Source organism: Hemiscyllium ocellatum, chromosome 36, assembly GCF_020745735.1.
Source record: "Hemiscyllium ocellatum isolate sHemOce1 chromosome 36, sHemOce1.pat.X.cur, whole genome shotgun sequence".
NCBI classification, from domain to species: Eukaryota; Metazoa; Chordata; class Chondrichthyes; order Orectolobiformes; family Hemiscylliidae; genus Hemiscyllium; species Hemiscyllium ocellatum.
In genome coordinates, this window is record NC_083436.1 from 45,180,222 (window position 1) to 45,194,223 (window position 14,002).

General features: G+C 45.5%; 1 protein-coding gene across 1 annotated transcript in view; it reads right to left on the reverse strand.

The window, feature by feature from the left end:
* Positions 1–14,002, reverse strand: part of LOC132833218 (protein phosphatase 3 catalytic subunit alpha) — a 305,175-nt gene that overhangs the window by 110,004 nt on the left and 181,169 nt on the right. The window contains exon 3 of the mRNA XM_060851304.1: positions 10,848–10,972. Within this exon, the coding sequence (XP_060707287.1) occupies positions 10,848–10,972 (125 nt within the window). The remainder of the gene's footprint in view (positions 1–10,847; positions 10,973–14,002) is intronic.

The window sequence follows — 14,002 nt, forward strand, 5'->3', positions numbered from 1 at the left end:
GGATGTGTTGCCAATCAAGTGGCTGCTTTGTCCTGGATGGTGTCAAGCCTCTTGAGTGTTGTTGGAGCAGCCCCCATCCAGGGCAAGTGGGGAGGCGGGAGGTTGGTTACTCACTGCAGGATTTCCAGCCACAGAACTCCACTGAACTTTGTTCATGACATGGACTACTGCAATTTACACCAGTGGGAATGGCAATGCGTTTTGTGAAAAATGTGCAGGAATTACACTTTGAAACAGATAGTATCTAGTCAAATGCTTCTAGGAATTAGAAATGTGTTAACTAAATCCAGGAGTGTGTGCGCACATCGTCACATGTACTGCTGCCAAACCTTCTCTGAGAACACTTGAATGAAGTGCCCTGGGATGTTTTATTTGATTAAAGTCACTATGTAAATGCAAACAGTTGGGTTTCAATTTGACTTATTTGAATTGCAAATCGGATTTCTCCGCTGTTTGACTCGAGCGTATGAGTTAGTTTCTCACTCAGAAAGCTCCTGCAGAAACCACTGCGCAAACTCTTCCTTCCTTCATGATGCTGATGGCTGGGGTCCATCCCATTCTCCCCCATCTTCACAAAATTAAATCAAAAGGAAGCACTGGGACTTTAGGAGTCTTGTTTCCAGTACACATCTCTCACAGAGGGCAGTATTACAAACACAATATCTAACCTGCTTCCAATTCAATGTCAGTCGATGCTGGCTGTGACATTGCTATTCCTGGTCTGGAGGGAGATGATTTGATAACCCCCATTGATCGCACCTTGAGACAGTACAAACTGAACTAATGTAACTCACTCATATAACTTTTATATTGGACTCCTGTGGCACAGCAGTAGCATCCAACCCTCTGGACAAGGAGCCCAGGTTCAATTCTCACCTGCTCCAGAGGTGTGTCAGAACATCTCTGAACAGGTCGATTCAAAAATATCTCCAACCCACGTGTCTGTGAGTGACTCTCTGCATTTTGTTTAACAAATAATCTAGCACCTACTGCACGTTGGATCTAGAATTTTCCTGCAGTTCATAGACAGTTGTTTTAAATGCACTCTGTAGACGGCTTGCTGCCATGCGCTCAGTAAAGATACTCTGAAGAGCAAATGGGCTTTCGCTGTAAAACTCATCCCACTGGTCTAGAGACACAGCAGCAGACAACCTGGATGTTTGGTGATTTCTGGAGTTGATCAGATTCAGATCCCAATCAATCACCATCAGAACATTCCACTGACAATCTGACCATCCCCGGGTGCAACACGCCTGCATACTTAAAACAATAAAAAACAGACATGTGCTTCAATACTTTTCATTAGAGAGACAGATGAGATTCATGAATTAATGTCATTCTTAATACCATTTTATGAGGTTACCTTGGAGCCCTGCTGACCTTACCCTTCAATATTTTAATTCGACAGTAAAATGAACCATGAAGAGTGTTTTGACAGCAGGGATAACACAGTGACTCAGGTGAGGGAGATTAATGATCCCCAGTCTGTGATGTTTGATGAAATGAGCAGAAAGTCATTAAACCGGGGCTTCAAGACAACTCAATTTCTCTTGCATTGATTTGTTTTAGTTCTAGTCTAGGTCCCCGTTCACTACGCCAATATTATTGACCAAAGATTGTTTTCAAATTGTGGAACAGAAAAGAATTACGTGAAAAATTATGTGAATTCTTTGCATCTTTTTTGAGGTCCTCCTGGAAATCAAGAATTTGGCCCTCTCATCACCGAGCCAAGGAGGATCCCACCTCTCTCCCTGGTCAGCAGTGAAGCGAAGGAGGAACACTCAATGTTGCTGCATCCGTGCGTGTTTTTGACTGCATGTGTGTGTGTGCCTGCGTGTGCACATGCCTCTGCATATGCGCTGACATGTATGCATATACACTTATGTGAACATGTGCATGCTCATGCATGTGCACCCGTGTGTGTGCACTTGTTGAAGAGTACAGTCAATGCATTGTTTTGATGGAGGCCATTAGGGTGCATTAGCATCAGGAGAGAGAATGCTTCAACTATTAACTGCACATTTTAATTAAGCTCACCAGTGTCAGGTCAAATACTCTTTGAAAACAATTCTGCCATTCCGGTTTCCGCCAGTGCAGAAACAAGACGTTTTTTTAAATATAAGGGACAGATGAACTGAAGTGACTGCATAATTCTATTTTTTAATATAGCCATCAGGAAATTAAAATACGTTTCATGATTGAATGTTAATGACATTAGGGAAGGTGCAATATGTATCAACCAAGGAGTTAAACACTAACTGCTGTGATATTAGAATGTTCTCAGCATTCCAAGACTGGAGGTTGGCAAATGTGGTGCCACTGTTTAAGAAGGGCGGTAAAGACAAGCCAGGGAACTATAGACCGGTGAGCCTGACCTCGGTGGTGGGCAAGTTGTTGGAGGGAATCCTGAGGGACAGGATGTCCATGTATTTGGAAAAGCGCAGGAGGTCAGGCAGCATCAAAGGACCAGGAGAATCGACATTTCGGGCATAAGGAAGGGCTTATGCCTGAAACGTTGATTCTCCTGCTCCTTTGATGCTGCCTGACCTCCTGCACTTTTCCAGGAACACATTTTTTAAGCTCTGATCTCCAGCATCTGCAGTCCTCACTTTCTCCAGGTATTTGGAAAGGCAAGGACTGATTCGGGATAGTCAACATAGCTTTGTGCGTGGGAAATCATGTCTCACAAACTTGATTGAGTTTTTTGAAGTAACAAAGAAGATGGATGAGGGCACAGCAGTAGATGTGATCTATATGGACTTCAGTAAGGCGTTTGACAAGGTTCCCCATGGGAGACTGATTAGCAAGGTTAGATCTCATGGAATACTGGGAGAACTAGCCATTTGGATACAGAACGGGCTCAAGGGTAGAAGACAGAGGGTGGTGGAGGAGGGTTGTTTTTCAGACTGGAGGCCTGTGACCAGTGGAGTGCAAAAAATGAGGTCTGCAGATGCTGGAGATCACAGCTGCAAATGTGTTGCTGGTCAAAGCACAGCAGGTTAGGCAGCATCTCAGGAATAGAGAATTCGACGTTTCGAGCATGAGCCCTTCATCAGGAATAAGAGAGAGAGAGCCAAGCAGGCTGAGATAAAAGGTAGGGAGGAGGGACTAGGGGGAGGGGCGATGGAGGTGGGATAGGTGGAAGGAGGTCAAGGCGAGGGTGATAGGCCGGAGTGGGGTGGGGGCGGAGAGGTCAGGAAGAGGATTGCAGGTTAGGAGAGCGGTGCTGAGTTGAGGGAACCGACTGAGACAAGGTGGGGGGAGGGGAAATGAGGAAGCTGGAGAAATCTGAATTCATACCTTGTGGTTGGAGGGTTCCCAGGCGGAAGATGAGGCGCTCCTCCTCCAGCCGTCGTGTAGTTGTGTTCTGCCGGTGGAGGAGTCCAAGGACCTGCATGTCCTCGGTGGAGTGGGAGGGGGAGTTAAAGTGTTGAGCCACGGGGTGATTGGGTTGGTTGGTTCGGGCGGCCCAGAGGTGTTCTCTGAAGCGTTCCGCAAGTAAGCGGCCTGTCTCACCAATATAGAGGAGGCCACATCGGGTGCAGCGGATGCAATAGATGATGTGTGTGGAGGTACAGGTGAACTTGTGGCGGATATGGAAGGATCCCTTGGGGCCTTGGAGGGAAGTGAGTGTGGAGGTGTGGGCGCAAGTTTTACATTTCCTGCGGTTGCAGGGGAAGGTGCCGGGGGTGGAGGTTGGGTTGGTGGGGGGTGTGGATCTGACAAGGGAGTCACGAAGGGAGTGGTCCTTGCGGAACGCTGATAGGGGAGGGGAGGGAAATATATCCTTGGTGGTGGGGTCCGTTTGGAGGTGGCGGAAATGGCGGCGGATAATACGTTGTATGCGCAGGTTGGTGGGGTGGTAGGTGAGAACCAGTGGGGTTCTGTCTTGGTGGCGGTTGGAGGAGCGGGGCTCAAGGGCGGAGGAGCGGGAAGTGGAGGAGATGCGGTGGAGGGCATCGTCGATCACGTCTGGGGGGAATCTGCGGTCCTTGAAGAAGGAGGCCATCTGGGTTGTGCGGTGTTGGAATTGGTCCTCCTGGGAGCAGATGCGGCGGAGACGAAGGAATTGGGAATATGGGATGGCGTTTTTGCAGGGGGCAGGGTGGGAGGAGGTGTAGTCCAGGTAGCTGTGGGAGTCAGTCGGTTTATAATAGATGTCTGTGTTGAGTCGGTCGCCCGAGATAGAAATGGAAAGGTCTAGGAAGGGGAGGGAGGAGTCTGAGACAGTCCAGGTGAATTTCAGGTCGGGATGGAAGGTGTTAGTAAAGTTGATGAACTGTTCAACCTCCTCGTGGGAGCACGAGGCAGCGCCGATACAGTCATCGATGTAGCGGAGGAAAAGGTGGGGGGTGGTGCCAGTGTAGTTGCGGAAGATGGACTGTTCCACATATCCTACGAAGAGGCAGGCATAGCTGGGGCCCATGCGGGTGCCCATGGCAACTCCTTTAGTTTGGAGGAAGTGGGAGGATTGAAAAGAGAAGTTATTCAGGGTGAGGACCAGTTCAGTCAGTCGAAGGAGGGTGTCAGTGGAAGGGTACTGGTTAGTGCGGCGGGAAAGGAAGAAGCGGAGGGCTTTGAGTCCTTTGTGATGGGGGATGGAGGTGGGAGGAAGGATCGGTGCTGGGTCCTCTATTTTTTGTCATTTACATAAATGATTTGGATGCGAGTATAAGAGGTATAGTTAGTAAATTTGCAGATGACACCAAAATTGGAGGTATAGTGGACAGCAAACAGGGTTACCTCAGATTACAACAGGATCTTGACCAGATGGGCCAATGGGCTGAGAAGTGGCAGATGGAGTTTAATTCAGATAAATGCGAGGCGCTTCATTTTGGGAAAGCAAATCTTAGCAGGACTTATACACATAATGGTAAGGTCCTAGGGAGTGTTGCTGAACAGAGACCTTGGAGTGCAGGTTCATAGCTCCTTGAAAGTGGAGTCGCAGGTAGATAGGATAGTGAAGGCGGCGTTTGGTATGTTTTCTTTATTGGTCAGAGTATTGAGTACAGGAGTTGGGAGGTCATGTTGCGGCTGTACAGGACATTGGTTAGGCCACTTTTGGAATATCGTGTGCAATTCTGATCTCAGCCTTATCGAAAGGTATTGTGAAACTTGAAAGGGTTCGGAAAAGATTTATAAAGGTTGGAGGATCTGAGCTACAGGGAAAGGCTGAACAGGCTGGGGCTGTTTTCCCTGGAGCGTCGGAGGCTGAGGGGTGACCTTTTAGAGGTTTGCAAAATTATGAGTGGCATGGATAGGATAAATAGACAAAGTCTTTTCCCTGGGGTCGGGGAGTGCAGAACTAGAGGGCATAGGTTTAGGGTGAGGGGGAAAAAAATAAAAAAGATCTAAGGGGCAACGTTTTCACACAGAGGGTGGTACGTGTATGGAATGAGCTGCCAGAGGAAGTGGTGGAGGCTGGTACAATTGCAACATTTAAGAGGCATTTGGATGGGTACATGAATAGGAAGGGTTTGGAGGGATATGGGCCGGGTGCTGGCAGGTGGGACTAGATTGAGTTGGGATATCTGGTCGGCATGGACAGGTTGGACCGAAGGGTCTGTTTCCGTGCTGTACATCTCTATGTCTCTATTTCAGAATCGTACTATTGCCTCCAAACAAATGAGGACTTGTATTTACATAGCACCTTTCACAACCTCATCAACAGCTCTTTATTGACAATGAACTACCTGTGAAGTGTAGTCACTGGTACTAAATGTGACAGTGAATTTGTGAGCCCACGACGTTGCAATATGACAACAACCAGATTATCTGAGAGTGCTGCTGACTGAGGGATAAAGAACAAAGAGACGAAACTTCTCCTCCCTCCCCCTTCCCCCCACAGCCTCTTCAAAATATCATCAGGGCTCTATGATGTTGCCTCATGGAATAGAGGGGGCCTCAGCATTATTTCTCATCTGAAAGACCGCATCTCCAACAATGGAACATGGAGTCACTGAAACAGACCCATCCATCCAACTAATCTATGCTGACCATATTCCCAAACTAAACTAGTCCCACCTGCCTGCACTGAGCCCAGATCCCTCCAAACCTTTCTTATTCATCAATTTATCCAAACATCTGTTAAATGTTGTAACTGTATCAGCATCAGCCACTACCTCTGGAAGTTCATTCCACACGTGAACCACTGTGTAAACGTTCTTCGTAAATCTCTCTCCTCTCACCTTAAAAATATGTCACTGCGTTTTGAACTCCCCTACCCAAGGGAAAAGACTCTCATCATTCACCTTATGTATGCCCCTCATGATTTTATAAACTTCTTTAAAGTCAGCCCTCAACCTGCTATGCTCCAGTGAACAATGTCACAGCATATCCAGTCTGTCTGTATAACCCAAACCCTCCATTCCTGGCAACATCCCGGTAAATCTTTTCTGAATCCTCTCCAGTTTAATAATATCCTTCCTGTAGCAGTCCCTCAGCAATGCACTGACATTGCCAGTTCTAGTGATGTGCTTCTGTCTGTGCACTGGGACTTGAACCTGAGCTAAACACTGAACTACAGTTTACACATTGACCCTTCAGTAAAAGCTGCTGCAATGTACACTAACATTGCAGGAAGACATTGAAGAAACAAATTAAATTTCAGCAAGATGTAAGATCAATTGTCCTCACATAGACTGAAGAAATAGACCAATAAAAGGAAGAGGAGAAAATCCTCAAATCTGTATGGAAGAACTTTCTTGACCATCAGCCGTCTGAGTCAATGAGAATGGAAGCAGTGTTGGATTGGACACTGCAGAATGTAGTGGAGCCTGTGTCAGTGGGGAGCACCTCAGAAATAGTGATCGCTATATTAGGTTTAAGAGTAGTTACGCACAAAGGGAAAAGAAATAACCAAAAAGGAGGGTACTCAATCATAGATGCTGAGAAGGATGTGGCCCCAAATGGACAGGGGACAAAAAAACGTATTATTCACGCAGGAAATGAGCTTGGCTCTGCATTAAGCTCAGGAGGGGCTTTGGAGAGCGTGGCTAGCTGAGGAGAATGGTCGAGTCTTTCACTCAGTACAATACTCTTAGTCCCACTTCACCTGTCAGTTTACTGATACCTGAGAGTAGAGAAAAAGGACAGATGCCGGGCTATACAACGGAACTTCAATGATCAAATAGCAATTGTGTTTCCAAATAATGGAAGACCGGCAATGTTCAGAGCCTGGGTCATTTTGATGTCTCAAAGCACCCGACCCCAATTGGCACAATGGCCTGCTATTATTGTTACTGTGTTCCAATGTGAGCTTCACTGTCTTTGCCATGGATTGTGACCCCTTCTCTGGAATGCTGACCACTGTGAGTTGAGCAAACAGGACATTAACAGGACATCACTGCATTGTTACCAATCATTCAAAATGGCAACTATCTATCCATCGAGGTACTTCACATTGAGTCCAAACACCTTAACGATGAAGCAGGCCAATGGCAGAGCAGGAAGCAAATCGTGCTACCCAGATCCCACCACCTCACAGGACATTCAGTACTGTGTACCAAAGATCTGCAGGTCAGAACTCAGCTTGGTCATTCCCATGAAATCTCACAGAGGATCCTGAGGGGAGCCAAATCATCCTCAAATCGTGAAAGCTGGCATTACATCATGGTGTCACTTTTGCTCGGTGAACAGCTCTCTCACCTCAGAGTGAGGGCATTGAGATTCAAGTCTCAGTCCAGCAAATGCTACACTAGAACACACAGGTTACTGTCAGAACTAGAGGGGGCTTCATCTTTCGAATGAGGCATTGAACAAAGCACCGGCACTGGATATTATTACTCTGAAGTGGAAGAGCTGAGTTACTCTGGGCTAATATTCATCCCTCACCAATCTCAGGAAAATAGATGACCCATTTATTATCAAACTGGCTGCTGTGCTCCTGAATTTACAACAGCACAAATGTTTCTGAAAGTACTGAAGCTGAGAGGGGAACAGTTTCTAGGTTTTGGGTGTGTCAATTCCAACTAGAGGACAACACAGAGGATAGGACAACACAGAGGAGAGGAGAACAGCCTGGGGATAGGGAAATCACAACTTTCACAATTTTAGGTGTAGGTTTGCTGGCTGAGCCGGAAGGTTCATTTTTGGACATTTCATCACCATACTAGGTAACATCTTCAGTGAGCCTCCCCAGATGAAGCACTGGTGGCATGGCCAGCTTTTTATTTGTGTGTTTACATTTCCTTAGGTTGGTGATGTCATTTCCGGTGGTGACATCATTTCGGTTCTTTTTCTCAAGGGGTGGTAAATGGGATCCAAGTCAATGTGTTTGTTGATAGGGTTTCTGGTTGGAATGCCATGTTTCTAGGAATTCTCGTGTATGTCCCTGTTTGGTTTGTCCTAGAATAAATATGTTGTCCCAGTCGAAGTGGTATCCTTCCTCATCTGTATGTAAGGATAGTGAGACAGGGTCATGTTGTTTAGTGGCTAGTTGATGTTCATGTATCCTGGTGGCTAGTTTGCTGCCTGTTTGTCCAATGTAGTGTTTGTCACAATTTCTTGCACGGTATTTTGTAAATGACATTAGTTTTGCTTGTCGTCATTATAGTGTCTCTCAAGTTCATTAGCTGCTGTTTTAGTGTGTTGGTGGGTTTGTGGGCTACCATGATGCCAAGGGGGCTGAGTAATCTGGCAGTCATTTCTGAAAAGTCTTTGAAGAAGGTGAGAGTGGCTAGGGTTTCTGAATGTGTTTTGCCTGCTTTTTTGGGTTTGTTGCTGAGAAATTGGCGGACTGTGTTCATTGGGTACCCATTTTTTTGGATTAGGATTAGACTCCCTACAGTGTGGAAACAGGCCCTTCGGCCCAACAAGTCCACACCGACCTTCCGAAGAATAATCCACCCATAGTCATTTCCCTCTAACCAATGCACCTAACACTATGGGAAATTTAGCATGGCCAATTCATCTGACCTGCACATCTTTGGACTGTGGGAGGAAATCACAGGAGACATGGAGAAAATCCCCGCAGACACGGGGAGAATGTGCAAACTCCATACAGATAGTCACCCAAGGCTGGAATCGAGCCTGGGTCCCTGTCGCTGTGAGGCAGCAGTGCTAACCACGAAGCCACCATGCATCCCATTGAATACACTGTATAGGTGATTTCCCTCTGCTCTGCGTCATTCCTCTGTACTGCAGTGTGTGGTGGCTCATTGAAATAATGTTCTAATGCAGCTTCGTTTGTGGATGTTGGGATGATTGCTTCTGTTATTCAGTATTTGATCCGTATGTGTTGTTTTCCTGTAGATGCTGGTTTGAAGCTCCCCATTGGCTGTTCGCTCTACTACGACATCCAGTAACAACAGTTTGTTGTTGTTTTCCTTCTCTTTAGTGAATTTTATGCCAGTAAGGGCAATATTGATGGTAGTGAACATTTCTTCTAACTTGTTTCATTTAGTGGTGACAAAGGTGTCATCCACGCAGTGAAACCAAAGTTGGACCCACAGATGAAGAAGGGCTTCACTTCGACTGGGACAACACATCCATCCTTGGACAAGCCAAACAGAGACACAGATGAGAATTCTGAGAAGCATGGCATTTCAATTGAAACTCTATCAACAAACACATCGACTTGGATCCCAATTACCACCCCCGAAGGAAAAAGAACAGGAAATGATATCACCAACTCAAGGAAACCTCAACACACAAACAGAAAGTGGGCCATACCACCAGTGCTTCATCTGGAGGCTCACTGATGATGTTACCTGGTATGGTGATGAAACATCTGAAAACAAACCTTCCAGCTCAGCGAACAAACTTACACCCAGAACCTCAACCTGAGCTACAAACCTTCTCAAAACTCACTTTACCAATTCTGTTCTAATGATTTTTGAAAAATTCTTTAGGTGCTTCAGAGGCAGCAGCAAAATGGAGATGGAGAAAAAGAGGAGGACTTTGAGAAGTTAGCCTGGACAGGGGGTTGATGTTGAAAAGGAATATCTTAACGGGAGCGGGAAGAAATAGGAGGTTGGAGGGGGAATTGCTGATCGTGGGACTCCTGTGTCCAAATGCCTTACCTTCAGGTAAAGGAGGAGAGGATTGGTCATGGATTAGAGGTCAGGAAAATAACTGGGAGCCCACATCTGTCAGTCAGAAACGCGGAAATACATACAACTAAAAAAGGGCCCTAATTGTTCGGCTTTGTACTCCTGCATTGTTTTAGAATTACTTCACCCTATCAATAATAACCTCTCGTATCTTTATTACAGTCAAGTATCTCGATGTACTGCTCAGAAGTATTCAACAGAATCCAACAGTAAATGTGTGACGAGATATTAGGAGAACTGATCAAAAGCTTGGTCAAAGGAAAGTGGTGTTAAACAATGTCTTAAAAAAAAAGGAGCGAGGAAGGTATCAAAGGAATTTCGAGAGGGAATTCTGAGACCGGATAAAGGCAAGACACCAGTGGCTGAGCAATCTGGGGTGTGCGGGAGGTTAGAGTCAGGAGTGCAGACATTTTAAAGGGTTCAGAAGATTTCACATCATGATGGGAGGGGCTGGGCAAAACCAGAGAAAGATTTGAAAGTGAGAATGGAAATGTTTCAAATAAGGTGTTAGCACGGCAGGGCTCAATGCAGGTCAGAGAACACGGGGCGATGGGCGCAGAGGATATGGTGAGAGTTCAGCTCAGGAAAGCAGAGATTTGGTTGAGTTTGTAAGTTCTGGGAGGTGCAAGACTGAAGATCTACCAGAGGAACACAGAAATGCCAAAGTGTGGAGGTGAAGATGATGTGGATGGAAGGTCTTTGAAGAGGAGGGAGGATAATATTGGCCTAGTTTCCTTCATGTCTAATAACCAAGTCCCCATCCTACAAATACAGAAGACAAACTCTCAGACTCACTTCAATGCTGAAATAACCTCTGTCCACATAGTCACCAAGGAAGAGGTAACGAGTAGATGCTGGAGATCCACCAACTTCAAACAGCTTCATCAGATCGAAGAACTGACCATGGATATCACCGCAAACTGAAAGAGATCAACAGCAAGATTTAGACTCTACCCTTTTGCCAGTCATGCAATGAAAGAACATCTCCCTACTCAGCAATTATAATTGTGGAAGAATTGTATCTGCTTTTATCATAAGTTGTTAATGAGTTGAATCAAAACAACGTGGAATATGGTCATGTCCCCATTTGTTCTCAAATGGTGTGACATTGATAGACCAGAGGATTTCTACACCAGCAGGTCACATTCAAGCCAGGGGTGTATTACTCACTCGGTGTGACAGAGCTCAGTGTTTGAGCCTCACCACAGCATAATTCTCCTGGAAGACAATATTTAGAATCTGAAGATGCAATACAAATCACATCGCCCAACATGTACAGCAGAGACTCCATTTCAAAAAGAACATGGACTACAGCAGTTCAGGGAAAAAGCTTACTGCTACCTCCTCAAAAGCAACTTGGGAAGGACAAGAGAAAGTAGCCCAGCCAGTGACATGCACATCCCATGAGGAAATTTTTTAAAAGTTCTTAATCAGCTTTACAAAGTGGCTGGAGACACCTAGTCTCTTGCTCATGGATATGAATGCCATTAATTGTACATCCGTGGTAACCACTGTACAGTGGGTCTTCAAAGACAGACGTACAATAAGGACCCAGTAGGAATCAGCCCTGTCTAAACCACTGACATCTGGCAAAATTATAGCCACAAGAAATACATTTGCTCTTTTTTTATTCTTCCAGGGGAAGTGGATGCCACTGACCCGACTACCATGTGGTGGCCGTCCCTCACTGTCCTTGAATTGGGTGGCTTCTGGGGTCATTTTACAGGGCAGTTAGGAGTCAGTGTGGGCCTGGAGTCACGTGTAAACCAGGCTGGGTAGGACAGATTTCCTTCCCTAAAGGAAGTTAGTGAACCAGATGAGTTTTTACGATGGTTGGCCTGGTTACTGAAACTAGCTCTATATCCCAGAGATTTTTATTTAATTGAATTTAAATCCCAGCAGCTGTGGTGAGATGCTGTGTTCCCAGAGCATTAACCAGAGTCTCCCGGTTGCTAATCCAGTGACAATATCACTACATCCAGAAATAAATCTGATTTAAATTAAAAAAAAGGAGAAATAATGAGAAATGACAGATGAAACTTGTCTTTATGTTAAATCTGTTTATATTTCAGGAGCATTTCAAAGTCCGGCGCATGTAATTTCCACTGTGACTATTTGTCAAGGTCTTCAGTTAGGAGGTTGGGCAGAGGTAGCGTGACCTGCAATCACCTGGTGACCATCTATTGGAGTAATCACTGATCTAACAGAGTCAGGCAGAACAAGATCCCCCATGCTCTCGGTCCTCCATGTGTTGAAAAGGTGGTAGCAGGGTACAGCTTTGTTAATTCAGCTAAAAATGGGGTCACCCCTAAAATTAAGCATTTGTAATTAAATTATTCATCCAGTCTTCCAAATATAACCTGATTAAAAAGGACTGGAAATGATTTGTAACAAAAGCTTCACTGAACATGGATCAAATTAGTGTTGGTTTGTTCAGGGTTCCTCCTGAGATTTTCTTGTGGGCTATTATTTAATATTTGGCGACTTCAATTCCATTCACACTAATTCATTTCTGTAATAACAGCACTTTCACTATACCAGTTGACATTTGGATTCAGAAACAGAATTAGGAAGAATTTGTCAATATCCTCAATAACTATCAAAGTCATAGAGATGTACAGCATGGAAACAGACCCTTCGGTCCAACCTGTCCATGCCGACCAGATATCCCAACCCAATCTAGTCCCACCTGCCAGCACCCGGCCCATATCTCTCCAAACCCTTCCTATTCATATACCCATCCAAATGCCTCTTAAATGTTGCAACTGTACCAGCCTCCACCACTTCCTGTGGCAGCTCATTCCATACACGTCCCACTCTGTGAGAAAAAGTTGCCCCTCAGGTCTCTTTTAGATCTTTCCCCTCTCACCCGAAACCTATGCCCTCTAGTTCTGGACTCCCCGACGTCAGGTAAAAGACTTTATCTATATATCCCATCCGTGCCCCTCATGATTTTGTAAACCTCTATGAGGTCACCCCTCAGCCTCCGACGCTCCAGGGAAAACAGCCCCAGCTTGTTCAGCCTCTCCCTGTAGCTCAAATCCTCCAACCCTGGCAATATCCTTGTAAATCTTTTCTGAACCCTTTCAATTTTCACAACATCTTTCCGATAGGAAGGAGACCGGAATTGCACGCAATATTCCAACAGTGGCCTAACCAATGTCCTGTATAGCCGCAACATGACCTCCCAATTCCTGTACTCAATACTCTGACCAATAAAGGAAAGCATACCAAACACCTTCTTCACTATCCTATCTACCTGCAACTCCACATTCAAGTAGCTATGAACCTGCACTCCAAGGTCTCTTTGTTCAGCAACATTCTCTAGGACCTTACCATTAAGTGTATAAGTCCTGCTAAGATTTGCTTTCCCAAAACGCAGCACCTCACATTTATCGGAATTAAACTCCATCTGCCACTTCTCAACCCATTGGCCCATCTGGTCCAGATCCTGTTGTAATCTGAGGTAACCCCCTTCGCTGTCCACTGCACTCCGATTTTGGTGTCATCTGCAAACTTACTAACTGTACCTCTTATGCTCACATCCAAATATTATATAAATGATGAAACATAGTGGACCCAGCACCGATCCATGTGGCACTCCACTGGTCACAGGCCTCCAGTCTGAAAAACAACCCTCCACCACCACCCTCTGTCTTCTACCTTTGAGCCAGTTCTGTATCCAAATAGTCAGTGCACCCTGTATTCTATGAGTTCTAACCTTGCTAACCAGTTTCCCATGGGGAATCTTGTCGAACGCTTTACTTAAGTCCATTAGATCACATCTACCGCTCTGCCCTCATCAATCCTATGTTTTTTTGAAGTAACAGTCAAGTTTGTGAGACATGATTTTCCACACACAAAACCATGTTGACTATCCTGAATCAGTCCTTGCCTTTTCAAAAACATGTACATCCTGTCCCTCAGGGTTCCCTCCAACAACTTGCCCA